The sequence below is a fragment of the Rhincodon typus genome, chromosome 12 (assembly GCF_021869965.1).
Source record: "Rhincodon typus isolate 14 chromosome 12, sRhiTyp1.1, whole genome shotgun sequence".
Taxonomy (NCBI): Eukaryota; Metazoa; Chordata; class Chondrichthyes; order Orectolobiformes; family Rhincodontidae; genus Rhincodon; species Rhincodon typus.
In genome coordinates, this window is record NC_063343.1 from 10,626,676 (window position 1) to 10,644,445 (window position 17,770).

The 17,770-nt window shown below is 42.5% G+C and overlaps 1 protein-coding gene across 1 annotated transcript in view; it reads right to left on the reverse strand.

The window, feature by feature from the left end:
- Positions 1–17,770, reverse strand: part of ebf1a (EBF transcription factor 1a) — a 392,441-nt gene that overhangs the window by 359,279 nt on the left and 15,392 nt on the right. Inside the window, exon 6 of the mRNA XM_048603786.1 lies at positions 13,592–13,660. Within this exon, the coding sequence (XP_048459743.1) occupies positions 13,592–13,660 (69 nt within the window). The remainder of the gene's footprint in view (positions 1–13,591; positions 13,661–17,770) is intronic.

Sequence of the window (17,770 nt, forward strand, 5' to 3'; positions counted from 1 at the left end):
GCTCCTTTCCACTAGCTCAGGTTATTCACTAACCTCCAGTTTACCCCCATTCCTGACCAAATACGCTCAGTCAAGAGCTACGGGTTAGATTCCACTGGTGCCAACTGGCACCTCACCCAAGTCAGTGCTCTCCTGTTTGTAGACCATAATTGAACAGTACAGTGTGTGGAGCAGAGATGATGCAGAGTGCCCATTGTGAAAGAGATCCTGCTACTCCCCAAACACTGGGCAAAATTGAGCTTGACTGGGACGTTCCTTCTGATGGAACAATCAAAATACTCACAGCCAAGTTTATCGATGAAGTGCAGCCTCCTTGCTGAGGAACTGAAGGAACAATTCTTCAATTTCTTCACAATAGGATGTAAATCCTCCTCACAATTTTGTCCCTCAGCATTAATTCTTGGGATTCAGTAATCCATCCCTTTCCTGTTGCACTTTTGTAATTTTCCCTTTGATTCCAAACTGCAAACAAATCAATCTCAACCTTGGCCCTTCATGAAAACTGCCACAACAATTAGTCCATTAACAGGGTCACACGACTGCCAGTTCAATTTGCAATGATAACTAAACATTTTGAGCCGAATATCATGGCTTTTCGGATGGGTAGAGGTCAGATCATTTATCTCCATACAATGTTGATTCATGTTAATTATGCAGCACTATTTTTACTCAGAGAGCCATTAAAAGGCTGTGATATATTTAACTGTTACTGACTTTATAGAGACTGAAAAAAGTCAATAACCTTAACACTCCACCTTCCTTCATAGCAACAGTTTTCAAACCTTACTTTAAAGAACACTATAATTTTGTGAAATTTTGTACAACCTCAAGCCTCTCCCTCTCCCCCTTACACATCTGAAAGAAAAATGAAAGCATGAATCATTTTTTAATGAATATTGATTTTTCATTAATTGTAAAAGGCAAAATGTCTAAAAAAATTGGTACAATTTTCATGCGACCTGTAGATTGTGTGGAACACATTCATACTTTGTGGGCGAAGTAGAGTTGAATGCACTTTATAGTCTGTAATCCTAATGCTGCGTTGAGCTTGCATGTTTATCTAAAATATTGCTGGAAATTGAAATGGAGGTAAATGATGCATTTGCAATTATTAATGACTGTCCTATGCAGGCAAAGATGTTTAGTGTTTCATTCCCACCTTAGTGGGAGCAACAGCTGGGAGGCTACAACTCACACAACCCAACCTTATGTTGTAGTTACCCTCTGCCCCAATAGACCATAAGATATAGGAGCAGAATTAAGCCATTCAGCCCATCAAGTCGGCTCTGCCATTCGATCATGGCTGATATGCTTCTCAATCCCAATCTCCTGTTTCCTCCCCTTAACCCATGATCCCCCTACCAATCAAGAATATATGCATCTCTGTCTTACGTACCCTCAATGACTTGGCCTCCACAGCCTACTGCAATGGGTTCCATAGATTAACCACCCTCTGACTGAAGAAATTCCTCCTCATCTCAATTCTAAAGGGTCATCCCTTCACTCTGAAGCTGTGTCCTCAGGTCCTAGTCTCTCCTACCAGTGGAAACATCTTCTCCACTTCCACTCTTTCCAGGCCTCTCAGTATTCTGTAAGTTTCAATCAGATCCCCCTTCATCCTTCTAAACTCCATCAAGCACGGACCCAGAGTCCTCAACCATTCCTCATATGACAAGCCCTTCAACCCCAGGATAATTCTTGTAAAACTCCTCTGTTCCCCCACCAATGCCAGCACATCCTTCCTTAGATACAGTGCCCAAAACTGCTGACTATATACCAAATACAGTCTGACCAGAACCTTGTTCAGCCTCAGCAATACATTTCTGCTCTTGTACTCCAGCCCTCTGGAAATGAATGTTAACACTGCATTTGCCTTCCTAACTGTCAAGTGAACCTGCATGTTAACTTTAAGAGAATCCTGAACTAGGAATCCCTAGTGCCTTTGTCCTTCAGATTTCTGAAGCCTTTGCTCATTTAGAAAATAGACTATGCCTCTATTCTTCCCACCAAAATGCAGAACTTTACACTTTTGCACATTGTACCCCATCTGCCACTTCTTTGCCCACTCTCCTAGCCTGTCCAAGTCCTTCTGTAGCTTCCCTACTTCCTCAACATTACCTGTCCCTTCACCTATCTTTGTTCCATCTGCAAGCCGAGCTGCAATGCCCGGAATTCCTTTGTCCAGCACATATGTGTGCACATTAGGCGAGTACAAGATTGGAAAGTAACTCAGAGAATGCTGGTGAAACTCAGCAATTCTGGCTGCATCTGTGAAGACAGAAGCAGAGTTAATGTTTTGAATCTGATATGACCCTTCTTCAGTTATAAAAAGGAGTCACACTGGACTCAAAGCGTTAACTCTGTTTCTTTTATTTTTGAAACAAGATCAGGCCTCGCTCCATCACACCCCATCCTGAAGTTTATTTTATAAACTCACTTGATATGATACATCTCCAGTCCAGGTCTAACAGCCTATAAAATAGTTATTGTCTTCATCAACTCTTCAAGCACAAGGTACTCAATAACATTTCGTCTGAATTCAATATTGTCAGGGAGAGAGAAAAAAGACAGAAGTCTGGAAGTTCATCTACTCACTCCTTCCAAAGCTGAAAAGACTCTTTTAACAGTGAAATATAAAATTTGCTGGTCCCTTCAGATGAGAATTGAAATCAATTAGATTAAACATTTTACCCTTTCCCGAGCCTCTCAAACTTTAACAGGAAGGAAAGGTCAGCTCATTGACTGCTGCTCAGGGCTCTCAATTAACCTGATTAGTTCAACAAGTGGCTCTTATAAATGACACCTTATCTAAAATAGAAGGAAAAGCAACTTCCTTCCTACATGAGATAACAACGGCCATCTCCAGTCTGTCAGTACTGGCCTTCTGAAAGTTACTGAACAGTCATTGGACAACGTCTGAGTGCGCTCGCTATGTCTGAGGTCATCTGATCTGCCCAGATGGCACACAGAGAATCTGGAGGTGGCCTATGGGGAATCTCTGAACCGTTCCTTTGGAATCACGCAGCCAAGATTGTTAGAAAATTGACAGTAGATTTCCAAAACAAGTTCCACGAATTCCGTCATGGCAAACAGTTACAAAGGAGGGCAGAGGAAGGGCGTTCCGGAAGCCTCCCTGATAAAATGTAACATCCCCACCCACTTGTGGGAATTTCTAGTCCTGGACCACCCGAACTAGAGTAGGAATGTCCGTGAAGAATGCCAACCATTTCAAGCATCCCGACAGGCCCAGATAGAGATCAAGCATAAGCAGTGGAGGGAGTGTATGAAGATCTGAGCATCCCACCTATCCACCTTCTCAAATAACATTTGTCCCATGTGCAGCAGGGTATGCTGATCCAGCATTGGACAGTTTGGTCATCTCAGGACTCTTAACTCCAGAGTGGAAGTCAGTCATCCTTGGTCCTGAGGGACTGTATAAGAAGCAGGAAGAGAAAAATAGTCCATTCCCTTCAGGAAAAACAAACATAAATGTATGGAAGGAAAGTGGCATTCATTCCTGATCAGGACAATGCTTTCAGACTTATCAGGAGACGAGCTGTCCTCTCTCCTTTTATATTTCTTGCTAAGATCCATCCCACAGCCCCAACAATGATAAACTGATGTTGAGGGACATGTGTAAGCTTTGTATCAGAGAGAAAAATAATATGAAGAGCAATGGAAACAAAGAGGAAGGCTCCGAAGTAAAAAAAAATCTATCAGCTGTCAGTGACTTGCATGTCCATTTGAATGACTCCAGATTAAGATAATTGAAGTAATCTCATTGAGAAAAAAGTCAAAGGCCCAAGAAGTAATACTTGTGCACAGCTGCATTTGGATGAGATGGCAAACAATATCAATATTAAACAGGTGTCACCTAACAGTCTTATGCTTTTATTAAAAATGTAATGCCTCGGACACTTTTAACCAGATTTTAATCCCTTGAAATTCAAAGTTAATAGCTGCCTTGAAAATATTGAGATAGATTCCAAAACAATCTACTGTCTGGCTGTCAGTTCATTTTGCTCTCAATCCTCCCCCTGGAAGGTGTCAGTCTCCAATTCATTTGTTGTACTTCTGTCACTGTTTCTAATTTAATCTGAGTTTCAAGCATATTTTACAATTCACGAAACAAAAGATGTTTTGGGACCACATACTAACGTTGTCGTCATCGATTTCTTACAATCATAAAACCTGCACTGAAGGGAGGAATGAAGGCCTCAGGCTTTATGTGAAGGACTGACTCAAAAAAAACCCTAGAATCTACAGATAAACAACTGAAATTGCTTTAAGCCACTTCTATCATGACTTTGAGTGCCTTACAAAAGACATGTTTTTCAATGGTTTAGGGGTCACATGTATCGTTTTGCATGGAACTCAAGTGACAAGGTATCACTGACTACTTCTGCTCACATGAGGGTTTTTGTTTTATTCATTCACAGGATGTGGATATCACTAGGTAGGGTGGCATTTGTTGCCCATCTCTAATAGCCTTAAGGGCAGTTAAGAGTCAACTTATATTGCTGTGGGTCGGGAGTCACCTGTAGGCCAGACCAGGGAAGAACTACAGATTTCCTTGCCCTCAAGAACATTAGTGAAACAGATTTAGTTCATCAAACAAGAAACCAATTGTTTTTACAACAATCAGCAGTGGTTACAGAGTAACTGTTAAGCCTGCCCTTTATTCCTAACTTTTATGGAATTCAAATTTCATCATCACCTATGGTGGGATGCAAACCCATGTCCCCAGAACATCACTATGAGGCTCTGGATTACTTATCCAGTGACATTACCACTACACAAGTGCTTCCCTTCAAGGAAGGATAATCATCCAGGCTGATCCTAGAGTCTCCACTCATTTAAAGATTTGTCTCCTAGGCATCCTATGAGCAAATTCCAGGAGAAAAAAGTGTAAGAAAGTATTTTGGATCTCTTTCACATTTTTGTTGGATATTTATACAAATATTGGCAATGGTTTAAAAGGATATTTGACTTAATGGGGATAAACCGTGTCATCGATTTGTGAATAGTCTGTTGGCTTTCCACTGAGACAGTTCTCTGCAAAGACACGTATGATCAACAGTGAAGGATGGCAGGGAAGGAGCAAGGCAGTTGGACAGACAGATGATGAAACTCCCATCCAGAGATGGTAACCTGAGTTTACATATGCACTTACGATCATTGGGTGCCAATTGAAATGTGCCAAATAAAAGCTGGTGCCTTCAGGAAAGGAGAAAGTTGGCCCATAAACAGAAGAGTTGGAGCCTGCTAATGTTCCAGATAGGAAAGAAGAAAATGCAAATATCAGCAGCATTGTTCTTCATGATGGACAGTGTCTGCCCCCATCTCCATAACCGCCTTCCATCAAAATATTGATGATTTCCAACTGCAAGGCCATGACTCATGATTGGGAGCTGCAGTCTTTCTCAAAGTCAAAGGCATTAATGACAGTTATGGGAAAGAGAGATTTAACTGGTTCCTCAGCACCTAAAGAAGGTTTAACTCGAAAGAAAAAGACAAGCAGTGGGTAAAGGCATTGCTATTGCAGTTTTGAATTATTGAAAGCAAGAATGCCAATCCTTGGGTGTTTGCCAAGGTCGTCAATCTCAGCCAGGCAACTCCGGATTTGACTCGACAGCCTGGATTAAGCAAGGGAGAAACAGTTAAGGCTCCCTGTGCCAGATCAACATGCCAATCCCTGCTGAAAGTGTCTCCTTGGGGACTCAGGTGAGGAACAGTAACGGCTGTAATGTCCCCAAACATTTGATACCTTGTTCACAATCACTTGCACATGGAAGTGTGCTCACTTAGCTGAAGTATTTTGCAGGTAAACAGTGACTGCACATAGCAGAGAGGAATGGAAGAGGGCATATAATAGAATGAAAACATAACATGTTGAGCTTAATAATTAAAAATAATAATTTCAACGTGTGTCTCTGCTTTGGTGATTAGGTTCATTTGTTTAGTGACTATCATGGTTCCAGCCACATCCAGTGCATGTAAAGGAAACCTAATTAATAAAAGCTCCTGTCATTAGTTCTCCAGCATAATTAGTACAATGTATGCTAATTACCTGTGCAAAAGAAAGGTCTATTAAACCTTTTGGAATGGCAATGTATTAGCAGCTTTTACAGAGTGGTTATTGGTGTCTTTAAGGCATAGTATTGTGCAAAATATAGAGCTTTGAATTGACTGGCTTTTCTAAACAGACTCTTCCTCTTCACCCAAGGCAAAGTCAATCAAATATCTTTTTCAGTGTTTATTCTTCCAAGGGATGCGGGTTTCATCAGCAAAGCCAACATTTGTTGCCCATCCCTAACTGCGTTTGAACTTAGTGATTTTCTAGGCCATTGAAGAGTTCAGCTAAAAGTCAACAACTCACATGGAGGCCAGACAAGATAAGGATGGCAGATTTCCTTCATTGAAGGACATTAGTGAACCAGATGGATGTTGCAACAATCAACCTGATGGTTGCCATAGACTCAAGGGCAACTAAGATTGAGCAATAAGTGCTGACACAGTCAGTGAACCCTACATCTTATGAACAAATAAAACAGGCCACCACTACTGAAACTAGCTTCGTAAGTCCAGGATTTATTTATTTTTTATCAACATGTTTGGACATCTGTGACACATCTCCAGAGTAGATGGGCCTTGAAGCTGGACCTACTGGCCCAGAGGTTGGGAAATTACCATTGTGCCTCAAGATCCCCTTAAATCCAATTATATTAATTAAATTCAAATTTCAGAAGCAGCTGTGCGGGATTTGAACCCGTGGCCCCAGATCCCTGGAATTCTAGGTTACTAGCCCAGTGACATTACATTTACACTACTGCCTCCACATAAATCACCCAGGACATGGGTATCAATGGGGACCATCCATATGTGACCATTCTTCATATGAAAGCATGGACGGGTTGGCACACATACTTTCAGGTCAAGTGACATTTTGTAATCCAATGCCCCATTCACCTGTGGTCCCAGTCAGTGCACATTTTCATGTCGATACAACCTAGACAAGGCAGCTTCCAATAGAGTGCTAATGAGTACTCCCAATTTAGACACTAAGGCAGATATTTTCACAGGGCTTCTCCTGGTGGTCTGTGTAACTTCAAGGGAAAAGATGTGGGTACCGTAGGAAAAAACGCAATCAGAAATCTTGATAAACCCGTGTAAGCATCAGTCCAATCTTAACTGGAGTATTACATCCAATTCCGGACCTCACCTGCTAAGAAAGGGCTTTGAAGGTATTGGAGAGAATGCAGAAAAGATTCACAAGAATGGTTCACAAGTGTGAGGAATATCAGTTGTGTGGATACATTGGGAAAATGAGGCTGATTTACTTTTACAAGGTTGGGAAGAGATTTGATCACCGTTTACAAAATGATGAGGGGGGCTACTCAGAAGATAGAGAGAAACTGCTCCCATTGGTGGCAGCACTGAGATAAGGAGGAGTAGGGTGTTCAGTCCATCGTTCAACACAATCATGGCTAACCTGCTCTGGCCTCAACTCCTCTTTCATGCCAGTTCAGCAAAGCTGTCAACTCCCTGATATTCCAAATATCTCCTCTTTAAATATTTTCATCAATCTAGCCTCCACAGTCTCTAGGGTAGAGAATTTTAACATTCATTACCTTCTGTGAGAAGAAATGGCTTTGCTCCTCAGTTTTAAATGAGTGTCCCCTTATTCTGTAACTGGTTTGAGATTCCCCCACTAGTGGAAACATCTTCTCAACATCTGCCCTATCAAGGGATGGGAACCCAGGGAGATATTCTCCACTTCAAAACTCTGGGGCAAGAGGAGGCAATTATGCCCTGAATGCAGCCCATAATATGATCAAGGATCATATCTGGAACCATTCCAGGCTGATTTGCTTGCAAGGTTTATAAGGTTATTCTTAAGACAAAAACTAGGATCTGCCAATGTTCCAGGAACACCCTGGAATCTTCAGGAACCGAGGATTAATCTGTTGGGCAGGGCTACAGGCAACTAAGGAGAAAGATCATAGGTGCAATTTCTTTGAATATTTTCACTTGATAGCTGTAAAGATATTGAATCTAAGAGAGGCAAGTGTTTTACTAGATGGGCCATTTGGACACAGGTAGTCATATAATGAAACCTCCAAAAACCTGAATTGGTACCTGGGGGCAGGCCCACCATTTGAAAAGAGGAAAAATGTTAAGATAGCAGATAGCTTTGAAACAACCTATAATCAAATAGTCCCTAAAATAGCACCATCTCCTGCATGGAAAGCACAAGCCAAAAGTTAAAAGGAAGCTTTATTGTGCTCAATTTTGCAAAATACCGCATCCCTTTGGCACTGCTCACCCAGCGCTGACAATGGAAAAATGATTACAAAAATTCAAAACATAATAAGTAAGCTCAGTGAGGATTTAGGTTTGTTACACTACAAAAAAAACAGAAAACAATCCCTCCGCTCTCTTCCCCTCACTCTGTCCCTCTCAAAGAAAACAAAATGCCATAAACTCCTGGCAGGTTGACAAATATTGAAAACTGTTGGCAATGGTTAGGATACTAATGCATTGGGGGGGGTCAGCATCCTGGCAGCTCTCAGACATTCCTGGCAAAGTAAACAGAGAACCACAGCATCAGCTTTCTTCTGCAAGCAATCTTGCTTAAATTGGCAGGTTAGCCAAGGCTTAGGAAGAGTTTAATTATCCTACTGGGGCAAGGGCTCATCAAGAACAATAGGAGCCCCACTAATTCGAAACAGGTAACTCAATCCAGATACACAGCGCGCATACACACATCACTAATCACTCAAAGTTGTTCTCCCACCGTATCATTCAGCAGAGAAGTCTGGAGTAGCTAAACTCAAAAAAATCTGTCTCTCATTATATCTCAATCTCTGGATTTCATTCCTAACTTCTCACAGTACCAGCTTTACTGGGATACATTATAAAAATTATACCCTCTTTGCAACTATCCCATGCAGTTCACATAAAATTAAGTTTGAACGTCACCAGGTATTTGTTTTTTTAAACAAACAAGCCTTTCTCAGCTGAAAAGAGCAATTTGCGTTAATTGTTTCCATCCCTGCATCACCTCCGTCCAATGTTAATAGGGGCCAGTGATTTAGAGACGATAAGTCAGCAAACTTTTTGTTTTACATTGATGGCTTACTATTAAAAGGAAGCTGTTTGCAGGAACATGAGGTGCTTAGCAGAAGCTTTCCTCATCTATCAACAAAGGCCTGACATTGGGATGAAAACGGTGAAGAATTCCAGCACTTGATTTGAAATCAACACGGCCATTGCAATCTATACCTCCATTCTCTTATCTCTCTCTCTCTCTTTCCACTTGCCAATTTCTTATTGAGGAAGAGAGCCCTTTAAATTAGGTTTACTATTTTGCTTGTAATATATCTCGGTTAAAGTCCCATCACATCCATACAACAAGGATGTAAAGCTGGCAGGACAGAGTCCCTCCTGTAGATCAGTACCTAATATCATCACCAATTGTACTGTTTGATCCATAGAGACAAGGAGGAAACAGATGCCCTTTGCTAGTCAATGGGGAGTTGGCTGATGTCATCCAGGGCAGCAGCAGCATGATAGCTGGTCTGAGTGACCCTGGGTTCCTTCTCTTCTTCAGTGCCCAGTGATCCCCTGTGCTGACACCCAGGATGCCAACAATGAGACAAGTTTGTGCAGTTCTACAGGGTGGCACAGTGCCAGTGGGACCAGGCCCCTGAGAGGCAAAGGTCTTTAGCAGAACAAATAAAAAGAAAGTTTACTGTTGATGAAAGACACACGCTGTCAAAGCTTTTCACCATGAGCTCATCAGGACAAACACAAGAATGCCAAATTTCAAAGAGAGCAACAATTTATACTGCATGAGAAAAGGATGCTGATTGATTGGCATAGACAATGCACCAGGGAAATCCTATTTCCACCTCCACGCCCCCTCCACCATGTTTTTGTTGTTCAATTCAAAAATGGCACAATGCCCCAACTTGTTCTTTCTTTTTGCAGAGGATAGGTCACTTCTGTACTCAATGTGTGGAAAGAATCAGGAAATGTCCAAGCGAAAAGAGAGAGACACAAAACTCCACATGTGGAACAGCCTCTACCCCAGTTATACATCACAAACAACTTCACAGCAATTCCAGCTAAATCCCAAGTGTTGCATCCATCATAGATCAATGACAAGCATTAACACCCAACATCCGTTCAGACACAGAAGAATCCAAACTAAATCCACATTAAAATCAAAACAGTCAGGATCATTAATAAATTGCAGCAGTGAGGTGCAAGCCTGGAATCCCATTGCAGTGAATGGAGAATGAGGAAAGTGTTAAAGGAGGGAGTTCAAAGTATTGGTGGTGGTTGAACTTCTCCATCAGATCTGAAACTTGGCATTTCTGAAAGATACCCCAGTATCGAGGCTCTTTGTAGAGTCAAGAGCTTGGTACTGGCCTTTGTGTCAATCATCCAGACTTACACATCTGTAAGGTGTTCTATGGTACTCTTGGGTGTCACAAAATGCAGTGAAGGGAAACACTCATTCCCTACCAGAAAACTGTTCAGTCAAGTGACCCCCAAACTACCTGCAACATATGGACATTATTAAAATGTAGATCTACCATGTTAAGGTCTATATGATCAATGAGGAGAGCTAATTCCACCCCCCACAGGCAGCCATACCCACCCAGTTTGTCTTTCACACCACATCATCCAGCAAACGCCCATCCCAACAATATTTCCTCTTAGCTGATGTTCCCATTACAGAACAAGAGTTGACAGAACACACTGAAAGGAAGGGAGATGTGCACACGGTGGTTACCACACCCACCCTGAGACAGGAACAGATCTTTAATTGCTCTGAATGCACGTTATGAGGTGCCCTGGTCAAATGATGTCCTGTCAGATCTTTAGGACCAGCCAACAAGGAGCTCTTGCAGCTGAAAGTGGTTTTGACCCCTCGCCAAGTTTCCCTCCCATTATGTCTGCATCCTTTTTTGAAATTTCCACAGAGAAGAACAAGATCCTTTTTGTTCATAACCCAGTTGGTTTATTTTGTTCTCTCAATTGCAGTGCACCCCAGTCATCTAAAGCCTAAATTACATTGCCAGATCAGCAAATCGAGTCAGGATCAGCAGCCTGCAAAGGTTCAACAGATCAGTGCCAAAATCCATCAGCACCAGCCAATAAATCACCACCTGGCTGAGAATTGGAATTACGCGAGTCCTGAGACAATTCCCAGGGTTGGGAACTTTCTGTGCAAGTCCCAAACAAGGCACCGGAATAAAAATAAGTCCCATTGGCCTTTGGGAGCTGGTGCTGGTGCATTATGGCATCTGAGGCCTTCAGCTACCCAGAGTGGAAGGTTTGATTTGCAGCCTACAGCAAAGCTAGCTGGCTGTTTTTACTCAGCAAAGGACTCCCACAGGCCGCCTTACTTTCCTGGCCAGACCCCAGGGAAACTTAAATCCTCCTTTGTCTATGGTCCAGCAATGGCATTTCCACATTCAGGCCCTTGCAGGTCACGTTATGGAGAAAATCCAGCACATAAACAGATCGCTCGGCCTAATTGATCAAAATTTAATCCCACAGGGTTCTCCTGCCTACCTAATTACCTCTTGCAGCCCTTCCCCACATTCAAGGGGAGGACCCACTATGTGGGAAGTCAGGAATTTCCCAGCCCTAGACATGATTCAAATATCTGTTTGATTGGAATCCATGTTTCTTATAGCATTCCCAAAGAGGCCTGTGCCCATTAAAAAGGGGGCAGGGAGGGAAATCGTTCCTTAACCCTTTATCCTGAGCAAGTGATAATGGGCACAAACCCATGATCCCAATATTCAAGTTGTGTCCACGGAAAAGTGTACTGCTTGTGGTTCTAACCATGTGGAAATCTGGTCTTAATTTATAAAGAAAGAAAAGAATGTGATTGAAGCATAAACAACTCTTACAACGTCATTCAGACTTTGGTGACCCAACCAGCTCCATTGTTCAATTGCTAAATAGTTCATCATTGCACAAGAAATGCTTCTAAAACCTGGCAGTCTTCTCAGAAAGGGTGGGAGTAAATACAGTCCCCTGAGGGACTTTCTGCCTCAGATCTTCCCCAAAGAGATGTCTCGAACTCCATCCACCTTTTCTGAACCTACTGGCCCAGATCCAGGTGGAACATAAATGTGATGCCTCAGGAAGTACTGAGACCCACCTTAAGACAGAGTCTCATTGGAAGTGGCAACTTGCTGATAGACATAGAGTCTCCACCAGGCTGTCATTGCTCCTGGCACCCTCTGGTTGGCTGAACATTGAGCCTACTGATATCAAGCCAGTAACATGCTTCCTTGACCACTGCCCTTTCTGCCCAGTCTGGTCAATGTGGGGGGTGGGAAGAAAAAACAACTTCTCCCACCTCTGCCATAAATAACACAACAGTTGTGAGAAGTGAAGGGCTGAATGCCTTTCACTGGCATTGACACGTTAATAGCTGTATCAATCTGCAAATGTAACCAGATTGGACACAGACACATGCAATAATGTTCCACTGAACTGATACCTTCAATTCCAGCTTTCCCTATTCCACACCTCAGTGAGTGCAAAAAAATAAGACTACACGCATGTGGGATCTCTCTCTGCATGGTGCAAAACACAGGCCACTCTGCTCAGCAACCTTACTGCAATGACACAATCTGAAAGTGCTACTTCATTCTTCAAAACATTACACTTTTTTTTATGTCCATGCATCTGTTCTCTCACTGAAGCTGCTGTTCCATGCTGAAGCACAATGTCCTCGCAGGATATTACACTCCAGTATCTTGCCCAAGTGGCTGCTTACTGTATGTGAGTGCCAATGAGCAATTCAACATGAAATTCATCACAGCATCAACCTGGCCAGGCTCTCAGCCAACATCATTCAAGTATACTCTCCAGTATGAATCACTTGGTTGGCGAACAGTAGCGAAAGGCCTGACCGGTCTCTCTTCCATATGCCCCAGGGATACAGAAGCCAATCGCAGCAATCTTCTCTGTTGCAACTCAGACTGAGCTCACACTAACCTGACAGGGACCAGGGAGTCTCATACTTAGTGGTGTATTCACTAAATTGAGCCATCTGAGAAGCCAGTTCCAACTCTACAATGCTTCCAGTGACAAAGCACAGCATCAATTTAAAACAAAAGGTTCATCCAGGAATTCTAAGCTCTGCACTTAAATGCCTGTCTGACATCTGCTGATTCCAGCCACTCAAATCTACAAGGTAGTGGCTTTATGATAATGATCGTGCGCGTGTATTTTCAGCTGCCTGATGCAATAGTTATGTAAAACCACTGAGAGGGAGAGTCAGAAAGATACAAGCAAAAAGGATTTCCACACTTTCATGAGTCAATATGATCTCCAGCTTTTAGGGGACGCAAAATGCCAGCAAATTTCCAAACTTTTTGCATGTGCATCGCACAATCACAAGAACACAAGACAGGGCAAGAAAGACCGAGAGTTTATACACATTCAAGATAACACGCAACCTGCATGTACACTCGCAACAACCAGGCAATGTACCTCAACCACTCACAGAGCGGCAGGTGTCACACAACAATAAAGTGTAAACAATTGTTCGTACCTGTCAATTATCACCGGGTCCGAGGGTGTCTCATTCCTGTTACCACAACTTTTCTTGTCACAGCAGCGACTGTGGGAGGGGAAGAAGTGGTAGAGAATTAAAAATCAGTGTGAATAATTGCTGCATATGCCCCTCTGCCTATTTGAAACAAATAGGGTCCATTTAACAACCACAGAATAGTTAAGTAACTACTGCCAAACCTATCGCAATGCAACACAACATACAGAAATGAGGAGGAGACTGTGTTTGTATATAGGCAAATTACTACTTTCCACTTCCCCTAGACAGCTGGTGATAATTAGGGAGGCAAAAAGTGGCTTTGTAAAGGTGAGCAGTGAAGCAGGACTCACCTGAAGCAGGCAAGCTGCCCCATCTCAAAACAATAGATACGACAAATCTCCTCAACACTGCGGTGTCGGTCTCCTTGGTTCTCATCTTACAACCATTACAGATGGCAGATACATTTTAGCAGAGTAAAACAGTCACAGACTGAAATTAGGCCCCTCTATGACAGAATGGCAAAGGCTGCAATTTTTGAGTTTAAAAGAGTTGTAGGAGGAGGGGACCAGAATCTAAAGAATTAAAACCCTTTTAGAACCAGGGTCTCTTATATACCGTGGCCCTTATACAATTTTGCCACTTCTCCCAAATGAGTAAGCAATACACCCTCCTGTAAGTTGAGTTATTGTTCTTGCCTCTCATTAGTAACATGGTATATAACAATTGCTCTGTAATATCCCATCTGCTGTAGTCCATTTTCTCAAAGCTCGGAAAGATGCAATTTTTTATTACTTATGATGGTTGTGAGTATCACTGGAAATGCCAGCATTTATTGCCTCCACCTACTTGCTCTTGAGCAAGTGCTAGTGAGCTGCCTTCATGGGCTGGGATAGTAAATTTGAAGTAGGGCCACCTACAGTGCTGTTAAGGGAGGAGTTCCAGGATTTCCACCCAGTGGAATGACCAATGATATATTTCGAAGTCAGGATGGTGAGTGGCTAAAAGGGGAATTTACATTTGGATGTGCTCCGATATATCTGTTGCACTTGTCCTTCTGGATGGTCATGGTTGTGAGTTTGGGAGGTACTGTCAAAGAAGTACTGGTGAATTGCTGCAGTGCATTTTGCGTGTGCGTGTACACTCTCCACTTTCAGTGCATCAGTAGCAGAGGGAGTGAATGTTTAAGGGGGCAGACGGAGTACTAAGTGGGTCTGTTTTGTTTTGGATGGTGAGGAGTGTCGAGTGCTGTTGGAGCTGCACTCATCCACACAAGTGGAGAGTATTCCATCGCATTCCTGACTTGTGTCTTGTAGATGGTGGACAGGCTTTGGGGAGTCAGCAGTGAGATATTCACTGCAGAATTCTCAGCCTCTGACCTGCTCTTGCAACCTCTATATTTATGTGGTTACTCCAGTTCAGTTTCTAATCTATGGTGACCATTCAGGATCTTAATGATAATACTACTGATGGTCAAGAGGAGGTGCTTATGTTCTCTTTTTTCAGCAATGGTCATTAACTCATCCTTGCGTGACTTGAAATGTTACTTGCCACTTAGCTGCCCAAGCCTAAATATTGTCCAGGTTTTGCTGATTATGGGCACAACTGCCTCAATATCTGTGGAACTGCAAATGATGCTGAACATGACATAATCATCAATACGTGTCCTCACTTCTCTCCTTGTGCTGAAGAGATGGTCATTGATGAAGCAGTTAAAGATGGCTGTCGAGCTCAGCATCCTGGGGAACTCCTGCAAAGATGCCCTGGGACTGAGATGAACAATTTAACTCAATTACCTTCCTGTGTACTAGGTACATTAATAATGTAGCACTGGACAAAGCACGGTTCTTCTGCCACCTGATGGCACTCAACAGAACAAAATATGTCCCTTTATGTCTGGGACGTGACTTTTCCCAAGACCAAAGCAGTGGTCGGAGTAAATGAGAAAGGTCTGACTCTTTCCAAGACACCCCACAAACAGCAGTGGCCTATTTGGCAACTTATAGATGTAGTCGAGCTAGCATGAGCCCCAAGCTGTACCACTTCCAAAGAATCTAATGCAGATATACACTTTGCATTCACTCACTATCTGGCACAGCAGGCCATGAGTTAGTAGATTTAGGTGAAAACCTCAGATACATACGCCTGCAAATGTTCCACCTTATTTTTCCTCCTCTCCTGCAGCTTGTTCTACTGAAAGTAACACAACCACAAGTAACCCATTATTCTACATCCCATCCTTCTTTATCTATTCGGGATTTTTCTCCTTCCTTTTTCCCTTTTGTCTGTTACTTTCCCCAAACATTAGCTTCCCTCTGGGAGGGGTGACCAAACTTGTCACAACTTTGAAGACTTAAAAAGTTAATAGGAATGTTGCCATTTTTGTTCCTGTTCAGACTCCAGTTAACTGTTTCTGTTACTTATACTGTGTTGGAAAAATTATTCCGTTGGCAAAAAAGATATTTGAATGTCTTGGAAGCTTGATCTGAAATGAAAACTTGTCCCTTCTCCTCACAAACTCCTCGCACTGTCTCTTAACTTATTTCCAATATCTCAAACATTGTAGAACTCCTTGTGTTCTTCAGTCACATTCCTTGCACAATCATCAAGATTTTTAAATATAAAGCTTGGTATCACAAAATTATTAGTCTCTGAGCAAACACTTCTCTTTTGTTTTTAACAATGGGGATACTGCAGTGTGGGCCTAGACCCTTTTCCTTTGATGTACACATTCAATCTCAGCCGAGCAACTATTTAGTATATTTTTCAAATGTTTAGGAAGTCTGTGAGGCTTTCACTTCAGACGATATAAACATCATCAGGAGTGAGCTATGATAGCACATAGTTTATATCACAGTATGATGAATATTTATCAGCGTTAGTCAGCGATGGCTCTCACTAACCTGATGCGAAGAGGCAGATAGTGTTCATACTGCACTGGAAGCAATACTTGATTAAAATATAATGCCACAGTCTAGTAAGTATAGGCAGCCATTGTTCAGCTCACAAGCCATAAGCTGCCTAGTTTGATTCCCAATTTTTGCAACGTTAGCTGGCTCAACAATTTGGGGGTTACAATTATCCTGTGTCCCCAGACTTCAGGAATAACATCCTGCTGCTGGTCACTAGACAATGGCCCAAGAATATGAGCAAGTCCATTTGTGAACTCTCATTTGTGGAGGGCAGAAAACATACTGCTGCTCACAGCGAAAGTGCACACAGAAATGACAGCCACTTAAACATTGTATGGGAGACTGAAATACCACACCCAAAGCAGACAGCCAAGGAGAATATTAAAGTGAAGCAGCTTTGAAAGTAAATGGTTCTTTTTTCAATTTGTTCATGAGGTATATGGGAGTCATTGACTTTATTGCTCATGTCTAACTGTCCTGGAGATGGTGATGGTGAGCTGCCTTCTTAAATTTCTGCACTTCATATAGTGCAGATACATACACAGTGCTGTTAGGGAGAGAGCTCCAGAATTTTGACATGATGACAGTGAAGAAACAGCAGTATATTTCCAAATCAGGATCATGTGTGATTTGGAGGGGAACTTGCAGCTTGTGGTGTTCCCACCTGTCTGATGTCCTCATCCGTCGAGCTGGTAGAGGTCATGAATTTGAATGGTGCCGTTGAAAGATTCTTGATGAGTTATTGCAGTGCATCTTGTAGATGGTACACACTACTGCTGCTGTGCGTTGGTGGTGGAGGGAGTGAATGTTGAAGGTGTTAGATAACGTGCCAATCAAGCGGGCTACTTTGTCCGAGATGGTGTTGAGCTTCTTGAGTGCTGTTGGAGTTGTACTCAACCAAGCAAGTGCAGAGTATTCCTTCACACCCCTAGGGACCTAGTAGATGGTGGCCAAGCATTGAGGAGACAGGAAGTGAGTTAATTGCTACAAACCTTTGAGCATCTGACCTGTTGCTGTAGCCACAGTATTTAAATGGGTTTGTGGTCAATGGTAACCCCCAGGATGCTGATAATGGGGGATTCAGTCTTGGTAATGCCATTGAACACCAAAGAGTAATGGTCAGATTCTCACTTGTCAAAGACAGTCACTGCCTAGCATTTTTGTGCTGCAATATTTCTTGCTATTTCTCAACCTAAGTCTGAACATTGTCCACAAGTGCACCTTCACTTAGTTTAATTTGGTTAAGGTGAGGTCTTGGTGCTTTATAGTG